The sequence below is a fragment of the Podarcis vaucheri genome (assembly GCF_965113315.1).
Source record: "Podarcis vaucheri genome assembly, chromosome: 13".
Lineage (NCBI taxonomy): Eukaryota > Metazoa > Chordata > Lepidosauria > Squamata > Lacertidae > Podarcis > Podarcis vaucheri.
Genome location: NC_138751.1, coordinates 10,842,716 through 10,870,658, shown reverse-complemented (window position 1 = coordinate 10,870,658; position 27,943 = coordinate 10,842,716). Strand labels below are relative to the sequence as shown.

General features: G+C 48.8%; 1 protein-coding gene across 3 annotated transcripts; it reads right to left on the bottom strand.

Moving 5' to 3' along the window:
• Positions 1–1,583: 1,583 nt before the first annotated feature.
• Positions 1,584–27,017, bottom strand: SALL2 (spalt like transcription factor 2). Of its 3 annotated transcripts, XM_082195757.1 has the most exons (5): positions 14,811–15,011; positions 14,398–14,433; positions 8,451–10,801; positions 5,108–5,570; positions 1,584–1,912 (listed from the first exon to the last, which is right to left on the bottom strand). In XM_082195757.1, the coding sequence occupies exons 1-4, from the start codon at positions 14,920–14,922 to the stop codon at positions 5,136–5,138; spliced, it is 2,934 nt and encodes a 977-aa protein (XP_082051883.1). In that variant the 5' UTR covers positions 14,923–15,011; the 3' UTR covers positions 1,584–1,912; positions 5,108–5,135. The 3 variants fall into 3 exon arrangements, with proteins under 3 accessions (XP_082051883.1, XP_082051885.1, XP_082051884.1); XM_082195759.1 differs by lacking the exons at positions 14,398–14,433; positions 14,811–15,011 and adding an exon at positions 26,900–27,017; XM_082195758.1 differs by lacking the exon at positions 14,398–14,433 and having other exon boundaries at positions 14,811–15,084.
• Between the last annotated feature and the right edge of the window lie 926 nt (positions 27,018–27,943).

Genomic DNA, 27,943 nt, shown 5'->3' with positions numbered 1-27,943 from the left:
TCATCTTAGGAGCGTTTCCAATACAGATGCTTACTGGGGAAGATCTCGGTTTCAAAGGCTTCTAGGAAGAGGAAGGTCTTCAGGAGGTGACAAGCAGACAGCAGAGATGGCACCAGCCTAATGTTCAAGGGGAAGAAGTTCCATACAGTGGGTGCCACAGCAATGAAGGCTTGAGCCGTATATTGTATTGGATGGGCACAGAGTTCGATTGGATATGGGAAGGGTGAGATTATTTATGAATCAGGTGATTGACAGTTGTATCAGGGACCACACGAACCCTTATACTCCAGCTTGGTCACTGAGATCGTCTGCAGAAGCATCGCTGGTCATTCCCCGAGTTGACAAAAGCTCACCTGGAAACAAGAAACCGAGCCTTTTAGTGTTATCGGCCCAGCATTGTGGAATAGTGCAACAGTGACTCCGTAAGTGCCTTTCGTTTAAAACTTGAAACATCCGCTGGAAACTTTTCTATTCCATCAGGTTCATAATTCATCATTGAATCAGCTATTATTATTCTTTTAAAGTTAACTCTTTTTAATACAAATACTTATGAAAACAGCCCTAGAAGCAGCTTTCCATCCTGGCTAAGAGGAAACGGCTTTTTCTAAAGCAAAGAGTGCAACAGTCTTTAACTCAAGAGTAGACCACTGGAAATGAATATAGACCGTTTAACCATGCTCATTATGTTCAATGGGCCCACCCCAAGACTAATTTTTTCCTTCAGAATTATTGTCTTTATTCACATGCAAATGCTAACTATTAAAATGCATGCAATTGAGTTAAGATGTATTTCATCAGGAGGCAGCCTTTATTCAGAGAAAGGCATAAAATATTCCAGATACATGGTATAGGGGTGAGTGGGGGAGAAATGCATGGGGGGGGCAGGGTCTCTTTCCCTCTGACTCCCCTGTACTCATCACTGCCTCCTGTTGGACAGACTGCTATCTACAGGTAACTCGCATCTTCCAGGAAAGTTACATACTGAGGGTCCACATGTATACAGTGGTACCTTGGTTTGCGTACGTCTTGGTTTGCATATGTTTTATATTATAAACACGTCAAACCCGGAAGTGTGTGTCCCGGTTTGCAATCTTTTTCTGGATTACCACCCATTTTTTTTTTTGGATTACGAACAAACTTTTTTGGGAGGCCCCATTGGCGAAAGCGTGCCTTGGGTGACCACCTGTTTTGGTTGACAAACGGACCTCCGGAACGGATTATGGTTGTAAACCAAGGTAGAACTGTACTAAAAAAAATGTATAAAGCCAGGAACCCAGGGAACTGCCCCCACCCCCTGCAAGGTGGAGGGCTGTTTACCAAAGTTTGGGTTTCCTCCGCTCTCCATTCATTTATCTATTCCACCCAACCCGTGCAATCGTGCAAGTTAAATGTGTGTGAGTTGTGAGTTTCACACAACTGTGAGTTACCGGTATTTGAAGTGTACGTGAAGAGAGACCCTTTTGGCTTGCATCAATTGCAGAGTGTGTGTGTGTGTGTGTGTGTGTGTTGGGGGTCAACATCAGGGGACTAAACCGGGCGCCCCTCCAGCCCTTTGTAGAAAGAAAGAGCCAAAGACTTGGTAGTTCTGTCAAACTGCTTTTATTGGGGAGCTCAAGATGTCCTGCCCTTCGCTTGAATGGACCGACCGGCATCCTTGCCCTAATCTAAATGAGACCCACTTTTCCTTCCTTTTTCTTCTCCCCAAGGGTGCAGGGTGTTTGCCGTGCTTCCCTGACCAGCGACAGGATCCTGCCTTTTGGCTGACGGACATCCAAGCTACATTTTAAAAGTAAAAGACTAAAATGTTGCTAAAATTAAGACCGGAGCCGCTTCTCTTCTTGCGGGGCTGCGCTTGGGGGAAAGGGGGGGGGGCGCGTCCTCGCCAGCCTGGGTATCGCTAAAACAGTTCCGCCTGGAAAAGATAGGAAAGGAAAAGAAAAAAGTTGGTTCCGGAACTGGAATATTAATAGATAATGTGTAAAACGTGCAGGGGTAAGCAAGGAAATAATAAAAGAATCAATTGAATAATTATTAAACTACAACAACACAATAAGATGGAAGAAGTTAGAAAAATATATTGAGATCACACATGGGTAAAGGGGAGTGGGGAATTTATAAAAATTTCTAATATAATATTTCTAATTGCGTTGCATTTATATATAGCAAAGGGAAGTCTATAGCGATTAGCGATTTTTTAATCTAGCCAGTGTGGTATAATGGTTAAGAGCGGTAGACTCATAATGTGGTGAACTGGGTTCGATTCCCTGCTCCTCCACATGCAGCTGCTGGGTGACCTTGGGCTAGTCATACTTCTTTGAAGTCTCTCAGCCCCACTCACCTCACAGAGTGTTTGTTGTGGGGGAGGAAGGGAAAGGAGATTGTTGGCCGCTTTGAGACTCCTTAGGGTAGTGATAAAGCGGGATAACAAATCCAAACTCTCACGTAACATTTATGTTACAAAACGAATATGGATTTTGAATTTGATGTCTGTAATTCTTTTTCGGTTTTGGAATAAAGTTTAAAAAAAAAGAAAAGGGAAAAAAAAAAGAAAAAAGTTAGGGGGGAAAAAACCACACTCACTCACCCTGTGGTCTAGCTCCTTGCAAATCAATACTTTGACACCCGCCTCGCAAAAACGTGACTGCTTTGTTCATGGCAAAGCATCCTGCAAAGTTGATCCAGAGAGTGGATGACCAAACTTTCAGAAGTCTGTTCATCGTTATGAACTTTGTAACACTGAAGAACTGGTGCATGTGTTTGCTTGCTTTCCTCTTCCCTCCTCACCCCTTTTTCCTTAAGTGTTCTGTCTCTTAGACCGCAAGCGGAGACTGACTCATTGTTGCTATTTGTAAGCTATTCAAGGAGCCTTTTGGGGCTGAGGAGAAATCTAAAAATGCCTTAAATGTGCGGGGAACTGAAAGTAGGGTCTTCTGCACCTTTTAACAGGTTTCTTGGAGGCATCCAATTGGATACCTTTGGGAACAGGATGCTGGGCAAACATTCAAAAGACAGCCATTCCCAGGCTAGCAGCAACACGCTGTGCTCCCTTCCTTCCTTCAACCCATCAATTTACTCTCGCCTCTCCTTGCTAACTCTGGAAGTTTTGACAGGGTTGTCGTATTTCAAAAAGTGAAAAACTGGAGACAAAAGTTGTTTAGCTTTCTTTTGCAAAATCTCAAAAAAGAGAGAGAAGTTTCTGAGCTATTTTAAAGGAAATTCGCCAAAATCTACGCTTTTGACATATGTTGCAATACGTCTGGATTTTCCTGGACATTGAAGCGTATTCTGACGAATCCTGGCTACGTCTGGGAAATTCCAGACGTACGGCAACCCTAGTTTTACACTGGGAGGAAAGAAGAAGAAGAAGAGTTTGGATTTGATATCCCGCTTTATCACTACCCAAAGGAGTCTCAAAGCGGCTAACATTCTCCTTTCCCTTCCTCCCCCACAACAAACACTCTGTGAGGTGAGTGGGGCTGAGAGACTTCACAGAAGTGTGACTGGCCCAAGGTCACCCAGCAGCTGCATGTGGAGGAGCGGAGACACGAACCCGGTTACCCAGATTACATGACTGCCGCTCTTAACCACTACACCACACTGGCTCTCAAACACGGACCATCTAGTGAGAGGTGGAAGAGGAATGTTCTCTGCGCTTTGCACCTTTTAAAGCTGTTTCCATGGGTGAAATCAGGAGTGTGGAACCTGTGGCGTCCCCAATATTGCTGGACTCCCCACTCCCATTAACCCCAACCGGCATAGCCAGTGGTCAGGGATGATGGGGGAGGTTGTTCAGCAACATCTAGAGGGCAGCAGATCTGCCCCACCACCACATGATCTCAAAGTAGGACCCTCTTACCTACGGGACCACCTCTCCCGGCATGCCCCATGGAGGACCTTAAGGTCCATAAATAGTAACACCCTAGAGGTCCCGGGCCCTAAGGAAGCTAGATTAGCCTCAACCAGATCCAGGGCTTTTTCAACACTGGCTCCGGCCTGGTGGAACACTCTGCCTCATAAGACCAGGGCCCTGCAGGATCTAATTTCTTTCCGCAGGGCCTGTAAGACAGAGTTGTTCCGTCTGGCCTTTGGTTTGGAGTCAATTTGATTCCCTCCCCCTCTTTCTTTTTTCCTTTCTCCTCCTGTGATGAGGCTGCATTTTAATGTTTTAATGTTGTATTTTAATCTTGTTTTTAAGTTGTATTCATTCAACTTGTTTTTATTATTGCTTGTTAGCCGCCTTGAGCCCGGCCTTGGCTGGGGAGGGCGGCGTATAAATTATTATTATTATTATTATTATGGCTTCCAGCAGCAGATACACTGGGCAGAACAGCAATGGGGGTGGATTGCTCAAGGCAGTGACGGAGTACATAGCAAACCACCAAGGGCGCTGCTCGTAACAGCGTCCACCCAAGCCCATACACCTGGGTCCCATGAATCCAAACCTCCCTTTGCCGCGAATCACAAATCCTATCACCAGTCAGATTTCAGAATTTCATAGAATTACAAATCCCACTTCTGGCTGAGCTTTGGCCAGCAAATTCCACGTCGCAAAGTTGCACAGCGGCTGGAGATGGACAGACAGGTTGTGCACCCACAGAAGTGACCACAGGAGAAACGGCCCAGAAAGAAGAAGAGTTTGGATTTGATATCCCGCTTTATCACTACCCTAAGGAGTCTCAAAGCGGCTAACATTCTCCTTTCCCTTCCTCCCCCACAACAAACACTCTGTGAGGTGAGTGGGGCTGAGAGGCTTCAGATAAGTGTGACTAGCCCAAGGTCAGCCAGCAGCTGCATGTGGAGGAGCGGGGAAGCGAACCTGGTTCTCCAGATTACAAATCTACTGCTCTTAACCACTATACCACACTCTGCCGTGGTGTATCTGCAGAGGCACAACGGGATGCCTCCGTCTGCCCTAACTGCAACAAAACATGTCTCTCCCACATTGGCTCCTGCAGCCACAGCAGGCGCTGTGACTCTCCAACAGCTTGACTTCACTTCTCCCTTGTCCCTCGACACAGATGCCAACCCAACCCAGCAGGGCCCAGCTTCCAGCTCCGCCACCAGGCAAAAGTTGCAGCCATAATGGGTCTCCTCCACCTTGCCTTACCTGACGGAGGCGTTACGTCAGGATGACGTTACTTCTCCCCCTTCCCTGGGTTCTCAGGGATGACCTCCGGGGCTGGGGCTGGGGGCGGCGGCGGAAGCAGCAGCAGAGACCCCACTGGCGGCTTCTCCTTGGCCTCGCTGGGAGCCACCTTCGCGGGAGTGACGCTGGATCCGAAGAGGCCGTGGGTGCCCGTGTTGGATGCCGAAGAAGAGGAGGAGGAGGAAGCGACACCACTACCCCCACCGTGAGCAGGCTTGGTCGGGAGGCCTCCAGAAAGGAAGGCCGTGTACTGGTTCCAGAAAGAGAGGGGGCCCACCCCCACGAGCTGGGCCGGGATGTCGCGCCCCAGGAAGTCCTGGAGCTTGACCTGGCCCCCCGACAGCACCGGCACGGGGCCTTCTAGGGGCAGGCGCCTCCCTCGGCGGGCCTGGTTGCTGCTCCACACGTGGCCACTGAGATTAACCTTTCGGAGAAAGAAGAAAGAGATGGGTACTTAACACAGGTGGCACCCTGAGCGGACACTCACATCAGTAGTAATAATACTAATACTACTACTAATAATAATTAATAAGATATTATTTATTCCCCCCACTCATCTGGCTGGGTTTCCTCAGCCACTCTGCAGCTCCCAACAGAACATTAAAAACACAAATAACGTCAAACATTAAAAACTTCCCTGAGCAAGGCTGCCTTCAGATGTCTTGTTTATTTCCTTGACATCTGATGGGAGGGCGCTCCATAGGGTGGGCGCCACCACTGAGAAGGCCCTCTGCCTGGTTCCCTGTTACCTCGCAGTGAGGGAACCGCCAGAGCTGGACCTCAGTGTCTGGGCAGAACGATGGCAGTGGAGACGCTCCTTCAGGTATACTGGGCCAAGGCCGTTTAGGGCTTTAAAGGTCAGCACCAACACTTTGAATTGTGCTCGGAAACATACTGGGAGACAATGTAAGTCTTTAAGGACAGGTTTAAAGTGGTCTGGGTGGCCACAAGGGGAGGAATGCTGCTGGTTTGACCCAGAAGGCAGGAAGCTTCCTCATATCGAGTTCACCCAGCTCAGTATTGTCTACACCAGGGGTCTGCAACCTTTAAGACAAAAAGAGCCACTTGGACCTGTTTCCGAAGATAAAAAAACTGGGAGCCGCAAAACCATTGCGACATTTAAAACAAATATATCTCCAGAGCCACGATCTGACAGCGGGCGGGAAGGCGACATCGGGACGGTGCGTGACTAACGCATGCACCGCCCCCATGCGACATTACAGCCAGTACAGCGCCCGCCACAGTGGGGAGTGTCGGGGCGCACAATGCGCCTCCTCCCCTCGCTAGTATCCGCCCTGGAGCCGCGGCAAAGGTGTAAAAGAGCCACATGCGGCTCCGGAGCCGCGGGTTGCAGACCCCTGGTCTACACTAACAGCTCCATACCCTCCAACATTTCTCCGACAAAAATAGGGACGCCTCATTCCATAAGGATAATTTTACTCTTTATACCCCACACTTCTTACTGGGTGGCTTCCAAAACATAATAAAACGAATGTTAAACATTTAAAAAAAGCTTCTGTATACAGGATTGCCTTCAGATGGCTCAGGTTTGTGTGTGTGTGTGTGTGTTGGATAACTCCATAGCCTCCAACATTTATCCAATGAAAATAGGGACATCCTAAGGAAAAGAGGGACATTCCAGGATGAAATAAAAAACCGGAATGGCTTCTCTAAACCAGGGGTGTCCCCTGGAAAATAGGCACACTTGGAGGGTCAGCAGCTCTCCAGGGATTTCAGGCAGGGGGCATTCCTAGACCTACCTGTAGATGCCGGGGACTGAACCTGGGAACTTCTGCATACAAGGCAGATGCTCTGCCGCTGAGCTATGGCCCTGTCCCATTTCCATCATTTGCCATGGCTTCTAAGCATGCTTCCCAATGGAAGCAACACCACTTTAAATGGTGCCCACCATAGCTGTCAACTTTTCCCTTTTCTTGCGAGGAATCCTATTCGGAATAAGGGAATTTCCCTTAAAAAAAGGGAAACGTCGACAGCTATGGTGCCAACACGTGCTATGCCGAACATCAAAATATAGACGGCTGCCTATATTCTGCTGTTTCAAAGACTTTTGATCCACAGCTGCCATCAAAATTATTCAACCCCCATTGCAAATCAGGTTTATCATTAGAATTCCCAGACTTTCAGCTGTTTGTAAAGAGCCAATCGAACAAAAGCAAATGAAATAGCTAGGCGCAAAGGATGCTTCAAGCCTTCAAGCGGGTCCCCCCAAATTCAGCTGAAATTGCAACTTGTACTGGCTCTTCGCTGGTCCTGCTAGCTAGGGATGATGGGAGTTGTAGTCCAACAACAGCGGAAGAACCCAGTTTGGGAAGCACTGTGAGAGAGACGAAGCAGAGTGGCGATAGCAGCACAGGCCTCTGACCAAGAAAACTAGGGTCTAGCGACCGTGGTACAGGCCTTCAGCCAAAAATCCTTCCTCCCCTTTCCGTTATGTTAATGTTGCTTTCCTTTCTTTTATGCTTTCACACAATTCAGGTGTGTGTGTGTGTGTGTGTGTGTGTGTTGAGGGGGTTGTGACAGGCTGCTGTTTTTCTTTCAGGATTATTGTTATTTTAAAAAACACACACACGGTTTCTTTAAATTTTCTGGTAATTTCCTTAATACATTTAGTTTACTGCATGCATGCTTTATTGCTCTATGCCACTTTCATTTCCTTTTTGGGGAAAAAGCATTTATTTAAAAAGAAGTAACAAACACCAACAAGCTACACCACATGGGCACAGGAAGCTGCAAGCCTTTGTAGGTCCTAGGGTAATCAAACTGGGCTGTTGCTGTACTGCCAAGATGCATTTTAAACCTTCAGGCTTCAATAAATGTGCGCTTACAGGGATTCTATCGCTACAGACTTGTATTTTGTTGCTTCTAAATAAATATATCATGAACTGCCGTGTGATCTTAACCTGATGGGTGGTCCAAGTGGAAGAAAGGAAAATTATAATGCTATAAAGATGTTTTGCCACACTCCAGAACTGTGAGGCAATGTGGTATCGTATTCCCTACAATGGTGCCCTTCATGCCCCAGTTCTGCCTCTAGAGGGGGGCAGAGAGCGCACCAAGTGCAACCAGCTTCCTGTGTCAATACTGCGTAAGGGAGATGTACTTCCTGTAACGGTGCCTTGCACTCCCCAGTTCTGCCTCTAGAGGGGGACAGACAGTACGCCAAGTGAAGCCAACTTCCTGAGTCAATAAAGCGATAGTGAAGGAAATGACAAGGGAACAGGGGATAGGCAGAACGCTTACTATAATAGGAGACACTGAGAAAGAGCAACAGTCTCTCCCTTACCTGGTGGTGGGCAGCCAGCGCATGCTTGCGCAATGCGGCCCTGTCGGGAAAGGCCTGCTTGCAAATCCCACAAACCAGCGTCGGCCCCTCTTTGGCTTGACTGCCCTCTTGCTTCTCCGATGGGCCTTCCCCGCCGGTTTCCTGTTCCTCCTCCTGTTCTTGCGGTACTGCCCCTCCTGCCTTTTCCCCCTCCGCCTTCTCTTCCCCTTCCTGCATGGGCCGCTGAGGGCTTCCAGGCCCTGATGGCAAGGCAGCATTGGTGCCACCGTCTTCCTCTTCCGCCTGCACCGCTTCTCCCCCTTCCTTGGTGAGGCTCGGAGCTTCCTGTTCCGGGCTGGAGGGTCCCTCGGCCTTCTCCCCTCCACTTTCCAGGGAGTCTTCGTCAGTGGGTTCTTCTTCCTCCTCCTCCGACAGTTCCTCGTCTTGCGGAGGGGCCTGTTGCTGCGGTTGCTGCTGCTTCTCGCCTTCCCCCAAGGTGGCCCCTTCCGAAGTCGGGGTCTCAGGGAGGAGCGCCCCGTTGGGGATCTGCCCGCCCAGGTGCATGCGGACGTGCTGCTGGAGGCTAACGGCGTTGGTGAACTTCTTCTGGCAGATGGGGCAAGAGTTCTGGGCCCGCGCGGCCGAGCTGGTTTTGTGGCCCACAAAGTGAGCGCGCAGGTTCCCCCGGGTGGAGAAGGCCCGCCCGCACACCTTGCACTTGAAAGGCCTCTCCCCTCCGTGCTGCCCGTAGTGGAGCTGCAGGGCTCGAGGGCAGCTCAGGACCCGCAAGCAGATCATGCACTGATTGGGCCCCGAAGAAGCGGGCAGGGAAGAGGAGGAGGAGGACCCAGCCACAGCTTGGGCGGCCGTGACGGGAGCAGAGCAAGAAGATGACGACGGAGACCCCTGGCGGTCAATTTTCTCCACCAGCTGCTGGAGCTTGGAAGTCTCCGAGGGGGACGCTTCCAGCACGTAGGGGAAAGGCCCCACGGCTGTGCCTGCCTTGAAGTGATTGGCTAGCAAGGCCCAGCTGGGCAGCGATCCCACCAGCTTCCCCAGCTGAAGCCGGGCACCCTCCGTCTCCCTTTCCGGCGGGGTGTTCTCGTCCCCCTTCCCTTTCGCCTCCACTGCCTTCATCAGAACCAGCTTGTTGAAGCCGGGCAAGGCCTGGGCTGCCGCCGATGGCGAGGCCCCGGACAGCAGGGTGAGGCTCTCAGTGGCGCTCAGGGCCTTGCGTTCGGCGGTGGGCGGAGGGGTGGTTTCCTCTCCAGGCTCGGCCTTCTCGGGCGGCACCGACATGCCGTAAGGTAGCCCCGAGGTGGTAAGGACGTAGTCCAGGTGCTCGGGGACGGGATGGGGGTTCATCTGGACATGGGGGTATTTCTCCCGGTGGCGGTGGAAGTGCACCTTGAGGTTGCCGCGGGTGGTGAAGCGGTTGCCGCAGATGTTGCACTTGTAAGGGCGCTCGCCTGTATGGGAGCGCAGGTGGATCTGCAGGGCGCTGTCGCTGCCAAAGACCTTGCCGCAGAAGCGGCACTTGTGGCGCCCTCCGGGCTTCTCCTCCAGCCTGCTTTCTAACCCCCCTCCTCCTCCCCCCGCTCCTCCCCCGTTCTTCTGCCGCAGGAGCCCCGGAGACGTCGCCTGCTCCAAACCCCGGGCGCTGCCCAAGCACTGGGCGGCCAGGATGCCCGTAGCTGTGGGGAAGGCCGGAGCCAGGAGCTGCTCGGCCTTGGGCACTCGGGCGCCTCCGGGGAAAGGGTGGTAGAGGTGGAAGAAAGCAGGCTTGGGGACTTCAGGGGAGCTGGACGACTGGGTCCTCCCTGGCTCTGTTTTGATAGAGAAGACCGGCAAGGGGGGCTTGGGAGGAAGAGACGCTCCCGGGGCTGGCTCGGAGGAAGGGGTCGGGGAGCCCACCTGCCCCAGGGACCCCAGCAGCAGCACCTGGCGGCAGATCTGCTCGGTCATCTGCATTTGGTGCAGCTGGCGTTGCTGCAGGACCCGGAGCTCTTCCAAGATGAGGGGGATGTTGAGGTGCCCGGCGGGGACGGAGGCGGAGGAGGCGGGCAGTGTTGGGGGAGGCGGGGGAGGGGGCCGGGGAAGGGCTGCTTCTTGGGTTGGGTCGGACAGCAGCGTCCCCGATTCGACGTCCATGCTCTGAGGGCTCTCGGGACGGACTTCCACCGAGGAAGAGGAGGACGAGGAGGAGAGGCTGGAGCGGTCCTGACCAGCGGCGGCTGTAGCTGCCGCCGCAGAGGAACAGGTGGGCTGCTCCGAGCAGCAGGATTCCACGTGAGCGGACAACTCGGAGGGATCCTTGAAGTTGGTACGGCAAGCGGGGCAGGATAAGGGGGCTGTCTCGTCCCCAGTATCTCCTGCAGAGAAAGGGAGACAAGAGAGAAAGGGGGTGCGGTTATTTTGGATCAGAAATCTATTTCATTCATCACATTCCTATATCCCATACTTTCCTCCAAGATGGTGTCCGTAGTTCTCCTCTTCCCCATTTAATCCCCAGGTAGGTTAGGCTGAGGGAGCAACTCACCCCAAGCCACCCAGTGAGCTTTAGGGCCATGTGGGGATTTGAACCCTGGTCTCCCAAGTCCTAATCCGACACTCTAACCCAGTGTTTCTCAAACTTGGGTCCCTAGTTGTTGCTGGACTCCAACTCCCATCACCCCAGCTAGCAGGGATGATGGGAGTTGTAGTCCAACAACAGCTGGAGACCCAAGCTTGAGATACAGTGGTACCTTGGGTTAAGAACTTAATTTATTCTGGAGGTCCGTTCTTAAGATGAAACTGTTCTTAACCTGAGGTACCACTTTAGCTAATGGGGCCTCCTCCTGCTGCCACGCGATTTCTGTTCTCATCCTGAAGCAAAGTTCTTAACCCGAGGTACTATTTCTGGGTTAGCGGAGTCTGTAACCTGAGGTACCGCTGTACTCTACTCCAACCACTACAGCACTCTGGCAACCAAGCCCACCTGATCATTAACCAGAAAGATGCACAGGACAACTGCAGATCAGATAGAGCTAGTGGCAACACTCAGATTTTAGTGAACGGAAACAGGATGCAGGAGGTCCCAGGTTCACCCTGCATAAAGGACGTGGCTATCAGTGGCTATTGGCCATGTTGGCTCTGCTCTGCTTCCTTGGTCAGAGGCAGTTATGCTTCTGAATACCAGCAGCCGGAAGCCACCGGAGAGGAGTGTGTGCCTGTGCGCGGGTCTTGTTTGCTAGTTTTCCACAAACATCTGGTTGACCACTGTGAAAACAGGATACAGTGGTACCTCGGGTTACATACGCTTCAGGTTACATACGCTTCAGGTTACAAACTCCTCTAACCCAGAAATAGTACCTCGGGTTAAGAACTTTGCTTCAGGATAAGAACAGAAATCGGGCTCCGGTGGCACGAGGCCCCATTAGCTAAAGTGGTGCTTCAGGTTAAGAACAGTTTCAGGTTAAGAACAGACCTCCGGAATGAATTAAGAACTTAACCCGAGGTACCACTGTACTAGACAGCACACACCACTGGCCTGATCCACAAGGTTCTACTTATGGCCGGAAACAAGCGTTCAAATTTCGCCAGGCACATTTTGCACTTGGCTATCGGCCATTTGTGACCAAGTGAAGATGCCCGGGCGTCAGGATGGTGCCTTGACGTCTCCACCATCTGGAGGTGTGTGCCTGCGGATCCTTGGATCTGGGCTGTTTTCACACACTAGCAAGACATCCTGCAGAATTCTATCCATTATATTTTATCTGCACTATCGGAATGAATTTCTGGAACCAAAAAGTCATATTGAAAAATACACGACTTTCGAGCCACCTGGCCCCAAGATGGCAACTTGGCATTCCATTTTGGCAAGCTTAAACCCTGGTTTAAGGCGCCATTTGGTGCATAGCTTATATAACTGAGTACCTTAACACTGGCTGGAGATGTCCCTTGCTTGAAACTTTGCCGGCCAGTGTAGACGGTACCTCGGGTTAAGAACTTAATTCGTTCCGGAGGTCCGTTCTTAACCTGAAACCGTTCTTAACCTGAGGTACCACTTTAACTAATGGGGCCTCCCGCTGCCACCGTGCCACCAGCGTGCAATTTCTGTTCTCATCCTGAGGTAAAGTTCTTAACCTGAGGTACTAATTCCAGGTTAGCGGAGTCTGTAACCCGAGGTGTTTGTAACCTGAGGTACCACTGTATAAGGAAGCTGGCCCATTTAATGCTCACAACTAGGTACGTCCTCCAACTTGTGTTACAACCCTCTCTCTGCTCAGGATCTGCCAATATTTTGATGTAAACATACAGTGGTACCTCAGATTAAGTACTTAATTCATTCCGGAGGTCCGTACTTAACCTGAAACTGTTCTTAACCTGAAGCACCACCTTAGCTAATGGGGCCTCCTGCTGCTGCCATGCCGCCAGAGCACGATTTTTGTTCTTATCCTGAAGCAAAGTTCTTAACCTGAAGCACTATTTCTGGGTTAGCAGAGTTTGTAACCTGAAGCATATGTAACCTGAAGCGTATGTAACCTGAGGTAACACTGTATACTGTATTATATTAATTATATTATACATCTAGTAAATGCAGCATTTGTCAAGCTTGGAATTCCCAGATAGTGTTGCACTACAAGTCCCAGAATCCCCAGGCAGCTTGGCCAATGGCGAGGGTTGACTGACAGCCGCTCTTTCGGACCTCTGGTCCTTCCATCGGAGGTTCTTTAAGCTGGAGATGTCGTACAGTGAGCCCAGTAGCTTCTCCATGCAAAAGCAGCTGCCTTGCAATAGCCCCCTCCCCTAACACACTACCCCCCACCAGCAAGTACCTGGTTTTGCAAATACTTTAAAAAGAAAAAATGAAAGACCATAAGATAAGCCCCAGTGGATCACGCCAGCATCCTGTTCTCACAGCTGCCAACCAAATGTCTATAGGAAACTGATAAGCAGGATTCTAGCACGAGAGCTCTCTCCCTTCCTGCAGTTTCCAGTACGCTTCTGGTATTCAGAAGCATCACCTCCTTCAACTATGGAGGCAGAGCAAAGCCATCAAGGCTAGTAAGACACCGAAAGCCTTAACCTGCACAATTTTTTTCCAATCCACTCTTAAAGGCATCTAAGTTGGTGGCCATCGCTGCCTCCTCTGGCAATGAGTTCCATAGTTTAACTACGCACTACGTGAAAACGTACTACCTTGCCCCCCGTCCTAAGATGGAGAAAAACTTTTCTCTGTCTGTTTCCTCCATATGCTGAAAGCAAGCAATGTTTCTACTTCTCATTGCCATCCTGTTATACAAACAAACCTGCCAGCCCAGAAAACGTGGCAGGCATGCCAAAGAAATCGTTCTACCCGGACACTGAGGTCCAGCGCCGAGGGCCTTCTGGCGCTTCCCTCACTGCGAGAAGCCAAGTTACAGGGAACCAGGCAGAGGGCCTTCTCGGTAGTGGCACCCGCGCTGTGGAACACCCTCCCACCAGATGTCAAAGAGAACAACAACTACCAGACTTTTAGAAGACATCTGAGGGCAACCCTCTTTAGGGAAGCTTTTAATGTTTGAGGTTTTAATGTTTGAGGTTTTAATATTTTGTTGGAAGCTGCCCAGAGTGGCTGGGGAAGCCCAGCCAGATGGGCGGGGTATAAATAATAAATTATTATTATTATTATAAATGGAAGGAAACAAAAATATAGAAGAACCTCCTTCCTTGGAGGTTTTTAAGCAGAGGTTGGGTGGCCATCTGCCATGGATGCTTTAGCTGAGATCCCTGCATTGCATGAAGTTGGACTAGATGACCCTTGGATCCCTCCCAACTCCAAAATCCTATCATCCTCCAAAATGGGAAGGCAGACAAACAGATCTCATGCAATTTTAAGAATGGAAAAGAAAGATTGGGATCACCATGGCAAACATTTCTTTTTTAATTACCTGAAAGCCCAACCCACATCCAACTAATTTGCAAGCCCCCTTAACCAGCAACCCACCTTTGAAAGGTTCTGCCCATTCATAAATCGTTCTCTCTAGAAAGGAAGGAAGGAAGGAAGGAAGGACACCTGAAAATTATCCACCATATTCCTACAGAACAGCTAACAGGGGGTTCTGACTTCTGGATGGAGACAATGGGGACGGAAAGGCTCAAACAGGGCATGGCAAATCAAACAGGAACCTGGCTGGCTGTTTGGCTGGAGGGAAGGGCCAGGATAAACTACTAGGATGGATGGATGCGTAAATGGGTTGATGGCAATGCAGGAGCGCGTGGGGAGAGATGGGCGCCTGGAGGGAGATCTCTGGGCCCGGCTGCTTCCCCTCCAGCCCTTGCTAGGAGGCCACGGCCGCCCGGTCGCCCCCTCTCCCCTTCCCCAGCCGGCTGGACCAGCCACAGGGGCGAGGAGCCCACCTGCGGCCTCGCCCATCCTGCAGTCGCCGCCGGCGCCCGCGGCTCCGTCGCCCGACGCCGCCACCTCCTCCGGCTGCTGCTGCTGCTCTCCGTGCGCTCGGGAGCCGCTCATCTCGGCCCGCCCGGCCGCCTCCGATCCCGGAGGATGGAGGAAGAGGAGGAGGCAAGCGGCGGCCAGACGAGCGGTGGGCTGCCGAGAGCGGCTCCCACCCGGCCGCAGCAGGGACCTCTGGTGTCGGGAGGGCGGCTGCCGCCGATGGAAGGAGGAGGCGCTGCGCCCCCGTGCGCCCTGGCTCCGGAGCGCACCTGGAGACGGAGGGATGGAGAGCCGGGAAGGAGGAGGGAGGCAAGCGGGCCAAGCCAGGACGAAGGAGGAGCCCTGCTTTTAGGAGCCCCCCCCCAAAAAAAACCCCCGGACCTTTTGCAAACCGACACATTTCAATTTTTTTAAAAAATGTTGCATTTATATTAGCCCACCTTTCGTCCAAGGAGCAAGGCAGTGTACATTTAATTTTGGTTAAAAAAATATTGCATTTGTATTGGGGGGCAGGGAGGGGCACCTGCCCTCCGATCAATAATAATCCCTAAAGATACATAGCAAACTGAGGTTCTGCCCCCCCTCCAACAAAAGGCCTCCTCCCCAATTCCTGGCTACGCCCATGTTTATATCCCAATTTTCCGCACCCCAAGGAGCTCACTGTACCTGGTTCTTCCCCGCCACATTTAATAATAGAACTGTAGAGTTGGAGGGGACCCTGAGGATCATCTAGTCCAACCCCCTGCCAGTGGCGTAGCGTGGGGGGTGCAGGGGGGGCCGGCCGCACCGGGCGCAACATCTGGGGGTTAGGGGGTGCAAATCCATGGGTTAGGGGGCGCAAATTACTTGCCTTGCCCCGGGTGCTGACAACCCACGCTACGCCACTGCCCCCTGCAATGCAGGAATATGCAGCTGTTCCATATGGGAATCCCTACAACAATATACTGTGTATATTTATTTAAATGTTGCATTTATATTATTCCACCTTTCCCCCAAGAAGCTCAAGGCAGTGTACTTTTCATCTATGCTCTTAATTTTATTTCTTGCATTTATAGCCTAACGTTTCCCCCCAAGGAGCTCAAGGTGGCATACCTGGTTCTTCCCCATCACACTTAATCCCCACAACTACCTTGTGAGGTAAGTAAGGCTGAGAGTCAGTGACTGGCCCCCAAGGTCACCCAGGGTGTTTCAGGACCAAGTACATATGGTTCAGGGTTACATACGCTTCAGGTTTCAGACTCCGCTAACCCAGAAATATTACCTTGGGTTAAGAACTTGGCTTCAGGATGAGAACAGAAATTGTGCTCCAGCAGCGCAGCAGCAGCAGGAGGCCCCATTAGCTAAAGTGGTGCTTCAGGTTAAGAACAATTTCAGGTTAAGAACGGACCTCCGGAACAAATTAAGTACTTAACCCGAGGTACCACTGTAGAGTTTTGAACTCTGGTCTCCTAGGTTGAGCACTCTCCCCATAGCATCATACTAACTTTCCCTGAAAGGTAGGTTAGAAATCTGTAACAATCTTAATCGCAATCTATTTTTAAGGAGAGGGGCTCCCCTTAGATGGATTCCCAAATTGCAAACAAAGTTGCCCATCTATGTTATCATCTTCTGCGCCAGTGCACATCTAGATACAGTGGTACCTCGGGTTAAGAACTTAACTCGTTCTGGAGGTCCGTTCTTAACCTGAAACTGTTCTTAACCTGAAGTACCACTTTAGCTAATGGGGCCTCCCGCTGCCGGCGTGCAATTTCTGTTCTCATCCTGAAGCAAAGTTCTTAACCTGAGGTACTATTTCTGGGTTAGCGGAGTCTGTAACCTGAAGCGCCTGTAACCCGAGGTACCACTGTACCACTTTGAAACTGTGGGAATAAACACAAGATGCTGCCTTATCCTAAGTCAAACTGTTGGTCCATCTAACTCAACATGATTTTAGCAAGGGTTTCTCTCCCAGTTCTGTTGCTAGGGATTGACCTGTTCTACCACAGAGCTACAGCCCTTGTTATCATACTGTAAGACTTTACACAGGACCTATGTGACCTCCTAGCTTCCAGTTCTTAATTTGATACAGAACTGCAACCTGAAAGAAGTAACTGAAGCTTATTTTTTTTTAATTATTATTATTATTATTATTATTATTTTAAAAATACTAAATTTGTATGCTGCCCTATACATGCAGGTCTCAGGATGGTTCACAGGATAAAATCAGAATATAAAATCACAAAATCAAAACAAAAACAACCCAATAAACCCCCAACCAAATAAACTCCATATTGCATATAATGTAAAAATATATTATATTATTGCATTTCTGTTCCCACTTTCGTGCAAGGAGTTCAAGGCAACGTACCTGCTTCTCATTTTATCCCCATAGTAACTCTGTGAGGTAGGGTAGGCTGAGAGAAAGTTGACTGACCCAAAGTCGCCTAGTGAGCTTCGTGGCTGAGGGGGGATTTGAACTCTGGCCTTCTGGGTCCTAATCTGGCACTCTGACCACTAGACCACACAGTCTTACACACTTCAGAACATGGTGTTACTATTGGTTCATACAACGCACCCTTCAGGGCTTTTTTTCCAGCCGGAACTCACTGGAACTCAGTTCCGGCACCTCTCAGGTGGGTGCCATTGCCATTATAAGAGAACAAGGGAGGTGTTCATGGGGAGTTTTGGCCCCTATTTTTTCCAGAAAAACAGCAGTGCCACCCTTGCTCTTGTGAGAGCCTAGGACACCTTACATCAAGAAAAAGAAAAAACCCATTACTGAAAACACAAGTAAAATCCCACTGCATTATTATTATTATTATTATTATTATTATTATTATTATTATTATTTATTGTTGTTGTTGTTGTTTAGTCGTTTAGTCGTGTCCGACTCTTCGTGACCCCATGGACCAGAGCACGCCAGGCACTTCTGTCCTCCACTGCCTCCCGCAGTTTGATCAAACTCATGCTAGTAGATTCAAGAACACCATCCAACCATCTCATTCTCTGTCGTCCCCTTCTCCTTGTGCCCTCCATCTTTCCCAACATCAGGGTCTTTTCCAGGGAGTCCTCTCTTCTCATGAGGTGGCCAAAGTATTGGAGCCTCAGCTTCACGATCTGTCCTTCCAGTGAGCACTCAGGGCTGATTTCCTTCAGAATGGAGAGGTTTGATCTTCTTGCAGTCCATGGGACTCTCAAGAGTCTCCTCCAGCACCATAATTCAAAAGCATCAATTCTTCGGCGATCAGCCTTCTTTATGGTCCAGCTCTCACTTCCATACATCACTACTGGGAAAACCATGGCTTTTACTATACGGACCTTTGTTGGCAAGGTGATGTCTCTGCTTTTTAAGATGTTGTCTAGGTTTGCCATCGCCTTTCTCCCAAGGAGCAGGCGTCTTTTAATTTCGTGACTGCTGTCACCATCTGCACTGATCATGGAGCCCAAGAAAGTAAAATCTCTCACTGCCTCCATTTCTTCCCCATCTATTTGCCAGGAGGTGATGGGCCCAGTGGCCATGATCTTCGTTTTTTTGATGTTGAGCTTCAGACCATATTTTGCGCTCTCCTCTTTCACCCTCATTAAAAGGTTCTTTAATTCCTCTTCACTTTCTGCCATCAAGGTTGTGTCATCTGCATATCTGAGGTTGTTGATATTTCTTCCGGCAATCTTAATTCCGGCTTGGGATTCATCCAGCCCAGCCTTTCGCATGATGAATTCTGCATATAAGTTAAATAAGCAGGGAGACAATATACAGCCTTGCCGTACTCCTTTCCCAATTTGGAACCAATCAGTTGTTCCATATCCAGTTCTAACTGTAGCTTCTTGTCCCACATAGAGATTTCGCAGGAGACAGATGAGGTGATCAGGCACTCCCATTTCTTTAAGAACTTGCCATAGTTTGCTGTGGTCAACACAGTCAAAGGCTTTTGCATAGTCAATGAAGCAGAAGTAGGTGTCTTTCTGGAACTCTCTGGCTTTCTCCATAATCCAGCGCATGTTTGCAATTTGGTCTCTGGTTCCTCTGCCTCTTCTAAATCCAGCTTGCACTTCTGGGAGTTCTCGGTCCACATACTGCTTGAGCCTTCCTTGTAGAATTTTAAGCATAACCTTGCTAGCATGTGAAATGAGTGAAATTGTGCGGTAGTTGGAGCATTCTTTGGCACTGCCTTTCTTTGGGATTGGAATGTAGACTGATCTTCTCCAATCCTCTGGCCACTGCTGAGTTTTCCAAACTTGCTGGCATATTGAGTGTAGCACCTTAACAGCATCATCTTTTAAAATTTTAAACAGTTCAGCTGGAATACCATCACTTCCACTGGCCTTGTTATTTGCAGTGCTTTCTAAGGCCCATTTGACTTCACTCTCCAGGATGTCTGGCTCAAGGTCAGCAACCACACTACCTGGGGTGTATGAGACATCCATATCTTTCTGGTATAATTCCTCTGTGTATTCTTGCCACCTCTTCTTGATGTCTTCTGCTTCAGTTAGATCTTTACCACTTTTGTCCTTTATTATGGTAATCTTTGTACGAAATGTTCCTTTCATATTTCCGATTTTCTTGAACAGATCTCTGGTTCTTCCCATTCTGTTGCTTTCCTCTATTTCTTTGCATTGCTCGTTTAAGAAGGCCTTCTTGTCTCTCCTTGCTGTTCTTTGGAAATCTGCATTCAATTTCCTGTATCTTTCACTATCTCCCTCGCATTTTGCTTGCCTTCTCTCCTCCGCTATTTGTAAAGCCTCGTTGGACAGCCACTTTGCTTTCTTGCATTTCTTTTTCATTGGGATGGTTTTAGTTGCTGCCTCCTGTATAATGTTGCGAGCCTCCATCCATAGTTCTTCAGGCACTCTGTCCAGCAAATCTAAATCCTTAAACCTGTTCCTCACTTCCACTGTGTATTCATAAGGGATTTGGTTTAGATTGTATCTTACCTGTCCAGTGGTTTTTCCTACTTTCTTCAGTTTAAGCTTGAATTTTGCTATAAGGAGCTGATGATCTGAGCCACAGTCAGCTCCAGGTCTTGTTTTTGCTGACTGTATAGAGCTTCTCCATCTTTGGCTGCAGAGAATATAATCAATCTGATTTCGATGTTGCCCATCTGGGGATGTCCATGTGTAGAGTCGTCTCTTGTGTTGTTGGAAAAGCGTGTTTGTGATGACCAGCTTGTTCTCTTGACAGAACTCTATTAGCCTTTGCCCTGCTTCGTTTTGATCTCCAAGGCCAAACTTGCCAGTTGTTCCTTTTATCTCTTGATTCCCTACTTTAGCATTCCAATCCCCTATAATGAGCAGAACATCCTTCTTTGGTGTCACTTCGATAAGGTTTTGTAAGTCTTCATAGAACTGGTCAATTTCAGTTTCTTCAGCACCAGTAGTTGGTGCATAAACTTGGATTACTGTGATGTTAAAAGGTCTGCCTTGGATTTGTATCGAGATCATTCTATCATTTTTGAGACTGCATCCCAGTACAGCTTTCGCCACTCTTTTGTTGACTATGAGGGCCACTCCATTTCTCTTACGGGTTTCTTGCCCACAGTAGTAGATATGGTAGTCATCCGAACTGAATTCGCCCATTCCCATCCATTTTAGCTCACTGATGCCCAGGATGTCAATATTTATTCTTGCCATCTCATTTTTGACCACATCCAACTTACCCAGGTTCATGGTTCTTACATTCCAGGTTCCTATGCAATATTTTTCTTTACAGCATTGGACTTTCCTTTCGCTTCCATGCATATCCACAACTGAGCGTCCTTTCGGCTTTGGCCCAGCCGCTTCATCAGCTCTGGATCTATTATTATTTATATACCGCCCTATACCTGGAGGTCTCAGGGCGGTTCAAAGAAAAGATCAACATAAAAACCAATACACACACACACAGTGGTACTTCGGGTTACAAACGCTTCAGGTTACAGACGCTTCAGGTTACAGACTCCGCTAACCCAGAAATAGTGCTTCAGGTTAAGAACTTTGCTACAGGATGAGAACAGAAATCGTGCTCCAGCGGCGTGGCGGCAGCAGGAGGCCCCATTGGCTAAAGTGGTGCTTCAGGTTGAGAAAAGTTTCAGGTTAAGAACGGACCTCCGGAACGAATTAAGTACGGTACTTAACCCAAGGTACCACTGTATATATAATCATAATAAAAACAACAACCCAATACCCCCCCCCCCAAAAAAAATAGAGCCATGTTTTAAAAGGGAATAGGATGCCAATCAGATCAACCAAAGGCCTGGTTAAAAAAGGAATGTTTTTGCCTGGCGCCTAAATGAAGGCGCCAGGCAAACGTCCCTGGGGAGAGCATTCCACAGATGGGGAGCCACTGCAGAGAAGGCCCCGTTCTCGTGTTGCCACCCTCCAGACCTCTCAAGGAGGAGGGACACAAATAAGCGCCTCAGAAGAAGCAAATCTACCAAAACAGCCAACAGCACTGTGCAAAGGCAAACAGTTACAATGCATCCTAAAGGCCTGCAAAAACAGGTACGTTTTCATCCGTCGCCTAAATGTAAACAAGGGGATAAACAGATCTCTACAGGGAGGGAGCTTCATAGTTGAGATGCCACCATGGAGAAGGCCCTGCTTCATGCAATAACCTCATTGACTGAACTTAGTGAGGTTCCCACGAGCTGGGCCCCTCCTGCAGATCTTACCAAATAGGAATCCTGCCTTAAATTGCATCAGACCATTGGTCCATTTAGCTTAGTGTTGTCTTCACTGATTGGCAGCAGCTCATCAGAGTTCCAGACAGGGAACTTTTTGGAAATGGCAAGGATTGAACCCAGGACCTTCTGTGTGCAAAACAGATGAGTAACTGGGTTGGCCAGTGCCAGGGAAGGCATTCTTCAGATATGTGGGGAGTGTTGGACTTTCCATCTAGCGTTATAGTCAAACCTCAGCTGCCAAATGCCTCCGTTATCATACGTTTTGGCTCCCGAATGCCAAAAACCTGGAAGTAACTACTCCAGTTTTTGAATGATTTTCGGAAGCCAAACGGTTTCCAGAGAGTATTTTTCTTTTTTCTCCATTGACTTTGCTGACCGCCCTTTGATCCTCAGTTGTCGAACGTTTCAGAAGTTCATATTACGGAACTTATTACGTTCGACAACCGAGGTTTGACTGTACCACCAGAAGCAAAGGACTCTTCCTTTTGAGAGAGGCACCAGCAGGTTCTCAGGTTTCTTGCAACATGTTTTATCACATTTGGGAATAAGAAGTCATGCAGCTACACATTTGTGGGGTCTTTGCAACAGACTTGTTCTCTCAAGTGAACTGAAATCTATATAATTTGCAATCAGAGCATAGGAACTATGCAAGTTTGGTACCTGGATGAGCTTAACATAGTTACAGTGGTACCTCGGGTTAAGTATCGTATTTTTCGCTCTATAAGACACACCAGACCACAAGACGCACCTAGTTTTTGGAGGAGGAAAACAAGAAAAAAAATATTCTGAATCTCAGAAGCCAGAATAGCAAGAGGGATTGCTGTGCAGTGAAAGCAGCAATCCCTCTTGCTGTTCTGGCTTCTGGGATAGCTGCACAGCCTGCCTTCGCTCCATAAGACGCACACACATTTCCCCTTACTTTTTAGGTGGGAAAAAGTGAGTCCTATAGAGCAAAAAATACGGTACTTAATTCATTCCGGAGGTCCGTTCTTAACCTGAAGCACCACTTTAGCTAATGGGGCCTCCAGCTGCCGCCGCACGATTTCTGTTCTCATCCTGAAGCAAAGTTCTTAACCTGAGGTACTATTTCTGGGTTAGCGGAGTCTGTAACCTGAAGCGTATGTAACCCGAGGTACCACTGTACATTGGGTTCAACCTATATGTGGGGTTGCGCTTTTGCAGCTTAATGTATACTTCAGAAGAGGTTGGTTGCCAGAATCCAGAAATATAGAATATGAAAGCAAGTCTTAAAAACTGACGTGTCATCGAACTCCAGCTTCCAGCAGCACCTTTTCTCTCCCATGTGCAGACAACATCAACGACAGCACAAGCAGCAAATACTTTATGAAATCTAACACCTTTCCTCTAACACAGACGTAGGTAAGCAATTGATCACAAGGAGTTATCGGCTCTGCAGTGAGCACAGAACTGGACCTTTGAGGTTTCTTTCAACACTAAAATTCATCACAACTATTAAGGTAGGATTGCCATACGTCTGGAATTTCCTGGATGTAGCTAGCAATTGGCCTGTCCAGATTTTCATTTTTTGAAATATGGCAACCCTACTATAAGGCAGTGGAGCCTGTCACACCTTAGAACCAGGATCTCCAAAAGATTGCCCCATCCCCTATATTCCCAACCAATCACTGTGTTCTGTTGGAGCAGGATTCCACCCGGGCACCTGGGTGCATTTACTTGGAAGCACCAGGTTGGAGTGCACACCATATATTTGGGGAAGCAAAAAATTGCCCAATGATGTTTGCTTGTGCAGGATGATAAACCTGGCTGAGACCCTATCTGCCTGCAGACTGTCTCGCCAGAGTGGTGCATGCTCTGGTTATCTCCCGCTTGGACTACTGCAATGCGCTCTATGTGGAGCTACCTTTGAAGGTGACCTGGAAACTTCAACTAATCCACAATGCGGCAGCTCGACTGGTGACTGGGAGCGGCCGCCGAGACCATATAACACCGATCTTGAAATATCTGCATTGGCTCCCAGTACATTTCTGAGTGCAATTCAAAGTGTTGGTGCTGACCTTTAAAGCCCTAAACGGCCTCGGCTCAGTATACCTGAAGGAGTGTCTCCACCCCCATCATTCTGCCCGGACGCTGAGGTCCAGCTCTGAGGGCCTTCTGGCGGTTCCCTCGCTGCGAGAAGTGAGGTTACAGGGATCCAGGCAGAGGGCCTTCTCGGTAGTGGTGCCCGCCCTGTGGAACGCCCTCCCACCAGACATCAAGCAAATAAACAACTACCTGACTTAGAAGACATCTGAAGGCATCCCTGTTTAGGGAAGTTTTAAATGTTTGATGTTTGATTGTGTTTTTAATATTCTGTTGGGAGCCACCCAGAGTAGCTGGGGAATAGTTAATATATTATTCTATTATTATTATTGTTGTTGTCCTTCTTCTTTCAGGAATCCATGCTTAACTGTGCTCAGATTTCCCGTAAATAAACTTTTCTCAAAGGGACCATAAACTTTACTGCACCTCACCAGCTTGAATTTACTCCTTTGGAGATGAGCGAAAGGATGCATCAAATCGGCTCCTTTCCTCCACCAGCCTCCATCCTGATTTCTCGCTCCAGTACAGATTCTTAGAGGAAGCTGGAGTCAATCCAGTCCAGTTGCCACAAGCAAAGGACTGAAAAGGGGCGGTGGGGGGGAGAGCGAGATGAGGTGGGTGATGGGGAACCGGGGGATGGGGGAAGAGAGACCTCACTTAACACAAGAGAGACTATCTAGGACTCTGCGAGTTACTTAGCAACAGCACAAAGAGCAAAGAGAGCGGGAGAGAAAAGAAGCAGTGTGTGGCAAAAATATGTGTGTGAGGAAGTGTGACAGAATGCATATGTGTGTGACCATCTCTTCCTGGCTCTCTGGGGTGAGGGGAGTCACACACACACACACACACACACACACACACACACACGATGGCGAGGAAAGCACGCAGAAAGACTGTGCCATATTCACGTCACAGTTTTAAAGCGCTATAATGCTACGTTAAACCATCATGGCTTCCCCCACCCCACCCAAAGAATTCTGGGAGCTGCAGTTTGCGGAGGTTGCCAAGAGTTGTTAGGAAACCCCTCTATTCCCTTCTTGGGGCTATGATTCCCCCAGTAGTTCAATCCTTCTTCCCAGGGAATTCTGGAAATTGTAGCTCTGTGAGGGGAATAGCGATGAGAATAGTGGTGTATCAGTCCCTCTTCCCAGAGAATTCTGGGAACTGTTGCTTTGTGAGGGGAATATTGGCCTTATAACAACTCTTGGCACAATTAACGAAGTGCAGCTCCCAGAATTCTTTGGGGGGGGAAAGCTGTTTAAAGTGGGAAAGGACAAGGTGAAAGTGGCCTGTGGCAGCGATGGCATGGAAGGGCATGTATCCCATACATGTGTAACAGAGGGTGAGACAGGCCATGTCATGGTACCAGGATGTGGGCCTGAGAGGGAAGGTGCAGAAAAATGCATGTGAGAGCAGCGTAGCAATTGGGGGGGGGCAGAATCAAGGCACATTTGTAGAAATGATGCTCCAGTTAGCGCAATGGATTGGCTGTGGGAGGGTACAGGTGGCCAAATCCTTGCCCGCTGTCTGTATGCCATGCTCAAAATCAATGCACAGCCCCATCCTAGTCTTGTTTTACTTGGAAGAAAGCCACACTGTGTTCAGGCAGAGGCTTACTCCCATGTAAATGTGCACCAGGTTGCAGCCTTTGTGTGCAAGGGAAACAAGAATGTGGGCAGGCATGTAACAAAATGGTGTGTAAGGCTGCAGTCCTGAAGACTGGGGAATAAGACTCACTGGGCACAGTGGAACTTGCATCCGACTAAATGTGCCTAGGACTGGGCTGTAGATAATGAAAGAAATTGCTTGGGTTGTGGTCATGCTGATTATTTCACACCGGTCAGCTTGGGTGGTGGCTCCTCCTTCTCATTCCATTTTCCTGGTCAATGCAGCTTGACTCACTTCTTTGAGTCACCTGAAGTTGTCATGCTCTACCAAGACCTTTCTACAAGGCGCCTGAACTCTTGTAGCAGACTAAGGCCTAGTTTGGCATGGGCTCAGGACTGCGATGCCTCAAGGACTGCGTCCACCCATATGAACTGACCAGGACCCCTGAGTCATCATCCGAGGTGCTTCCTCTGTGAGAAGTCTAGCAAAATGGGAATGGGCCTTTTCTGTGGTGGCTCCAGGGAGGCTTGCCTGGCCCCTTCGTTGCATATCTTTAGGCACCAGGCAAAAACATTCCTCCTTTCCCAGGCCTTTGGCTAATTAAACAATATGGCCTTTTAAACTGGGCGTGTGTGGTGGGGTTTATTGTTTTTGTTTGTTACTAGGTTATGTATTTTTGTGTATTTATATTGTAAACCGCCCTGTGATTTACACCTGTGCAGATTTACACCCTGTGAAGGGTGGTATAGTAATAGTAACAACAACAGCAACAACAACAGCAACAACGTATATCTGTGGGGCAATGGGAGGTAAAGGATGGAAATATCTGGGTCGCAAATGGGGCTCAGAGGTGGGGTATAGTGGCAAGCTGAGATCTAACTCGGAAAGGCCTTCAGTCACAAACCCATTAGATGTCCTTATGTGAACCAATTTTCTCTCGCTCCCAGTTCTGCCCACCCAGTTTGTAAAATGAGCATGCGTGAGGATAACTGGCCTACCTGACAGGCTTGTTGGAACGTTTATTTCATTTATATTGCATCACTCATGTACACAACACTTCCTTACCCCCTAAAGAATGGGAGGATCGGCCCTCACCTCCAAGGGACCCACTGTATAGATATTGACACACGGATGATTCCTGGGATAATTTTTGTGGAGCGGTCAGAAATGGCATGCATTTTGGGAGTCAGTTGGTCTTTGGGGCCTTGAAAACCCAGTGAATGTGCTGGTAACTGCATCTAAGCTTTTAAATCTCATCGCCCATCCTTCCTGTAGAGGCCATTATGTTAGTGGATTCTTGGTTGCTGATGGTAAGTCAGAAAGAGAGAGAAAGAAAACGAGGATGGAAAGAAAGTTCTTATGTGACTTCAGTACTAACAGACAAAATGCATGTGTATCTAAGCATGGCACCTTTATGCGATCAGAATTTATGCTCCTAGATAGATGTGTTTTGAGCGTGTCAGTAAACCGTAGAGAGACCCAAACCCTGAACATACAGGCAACCGGCTAGTTACAAAGCATACTTTCGGAGTTTCCTAACAACTTCCTTCCAGTTTGGAAACAAAACTTTCTTTCTCTTTCGCCTCCTTCTCACCCCTTCCTTGCCACCCAGCTCCTGGTGTGCCCCCACCCCATTGACGCGCCCTTTCCCACACTGTCGCCATCCCCCATACCCATGGCACCTGCCAGCTCTCCTTGACACCCCCCCCCCACAAAAGAAAACGCCCTCCCCTCCAGGAACCCACCGTTCTCAGAGGCTGTGGAACCTTCACAGTCGGAGATGAGCTGTTGGGGGTTCCGCTGTTTTCTCCGAGACATCCCTGCGGAGGGGCTGGGGAGGGGACCCCAAGTCTCTCTCTCTCTTTGGTGGGGAGCCAGTGGGCACCTGATCCCTCTCTCTCTCAGGAATGGGATCTCTCCAGCACCCCCCCAACCCAAGCCCCCTCCTCTCCCACACTCACACATACTTAAGGGACACGCCTCCTGCTTTTGTGAACCTCATTGTAAAAGCAAAACTCTTAATCTTTCTGAACACTCTTTTTCTTTTGTACTAGCAAGGATTGAAGGGAGGGGGTGGGAAGAGAGAGAGGGAGAGGGCAAAATTAACTCCTTCTTTCCCTGCAGCTATCCCAGTCCTCTGCATTTTTTTTAAAAAAAAACCACCACATAGGAGAGCATCTGCTTTTTAACGCTGAAATGCAGCCACCTCTGTGGTGTGAGGCCAGACTCCCTGCTAGAGGTGAAATTTATTTGATGGGGCCCAAAGAATTTATGCCAGTTCAAATGCGGTTTGCATGCACGGAGATTTACAGTTCACTAATATTATGTGTCCAACAGGCTGACTCTGCTTCATTGAAGCTTGTCTTCCTAAATGCTTGGTTATGTTACCTTTCAGAAAAATTCCCACCAGTTTTCCTGTGGCAGATGTTAAGCCAACTGGCCTGTAGTTTCCAGGATCCCATTGGATCCCTTCTTAAAAATTGGTACTACAGTGGACGTTTTATAGTCCTTGGGTAAGGAGGCTGGACTGAGGGACATATATTTTTGTTAGAAGACCAGCAATTTCACTTTTGAGTTCTCTCAGGCGGATGCCATCCAGATGTAGCAATTGGTCAGTTTTTATTTTCCCCATTAGGCCTATAAGCTACCCTCTGCCTCTGCACCTCAGAGTCCCATCCTGCAAAAAAGTTAGTTTAGGCCAGGGGTAGGCAACCTAAGGCCTGGGGGCCGGATGTGGTTCAATCGCCTTCTCAATCCGGCCCGCGGACGGTCCGGGAACCAGCGTGTTT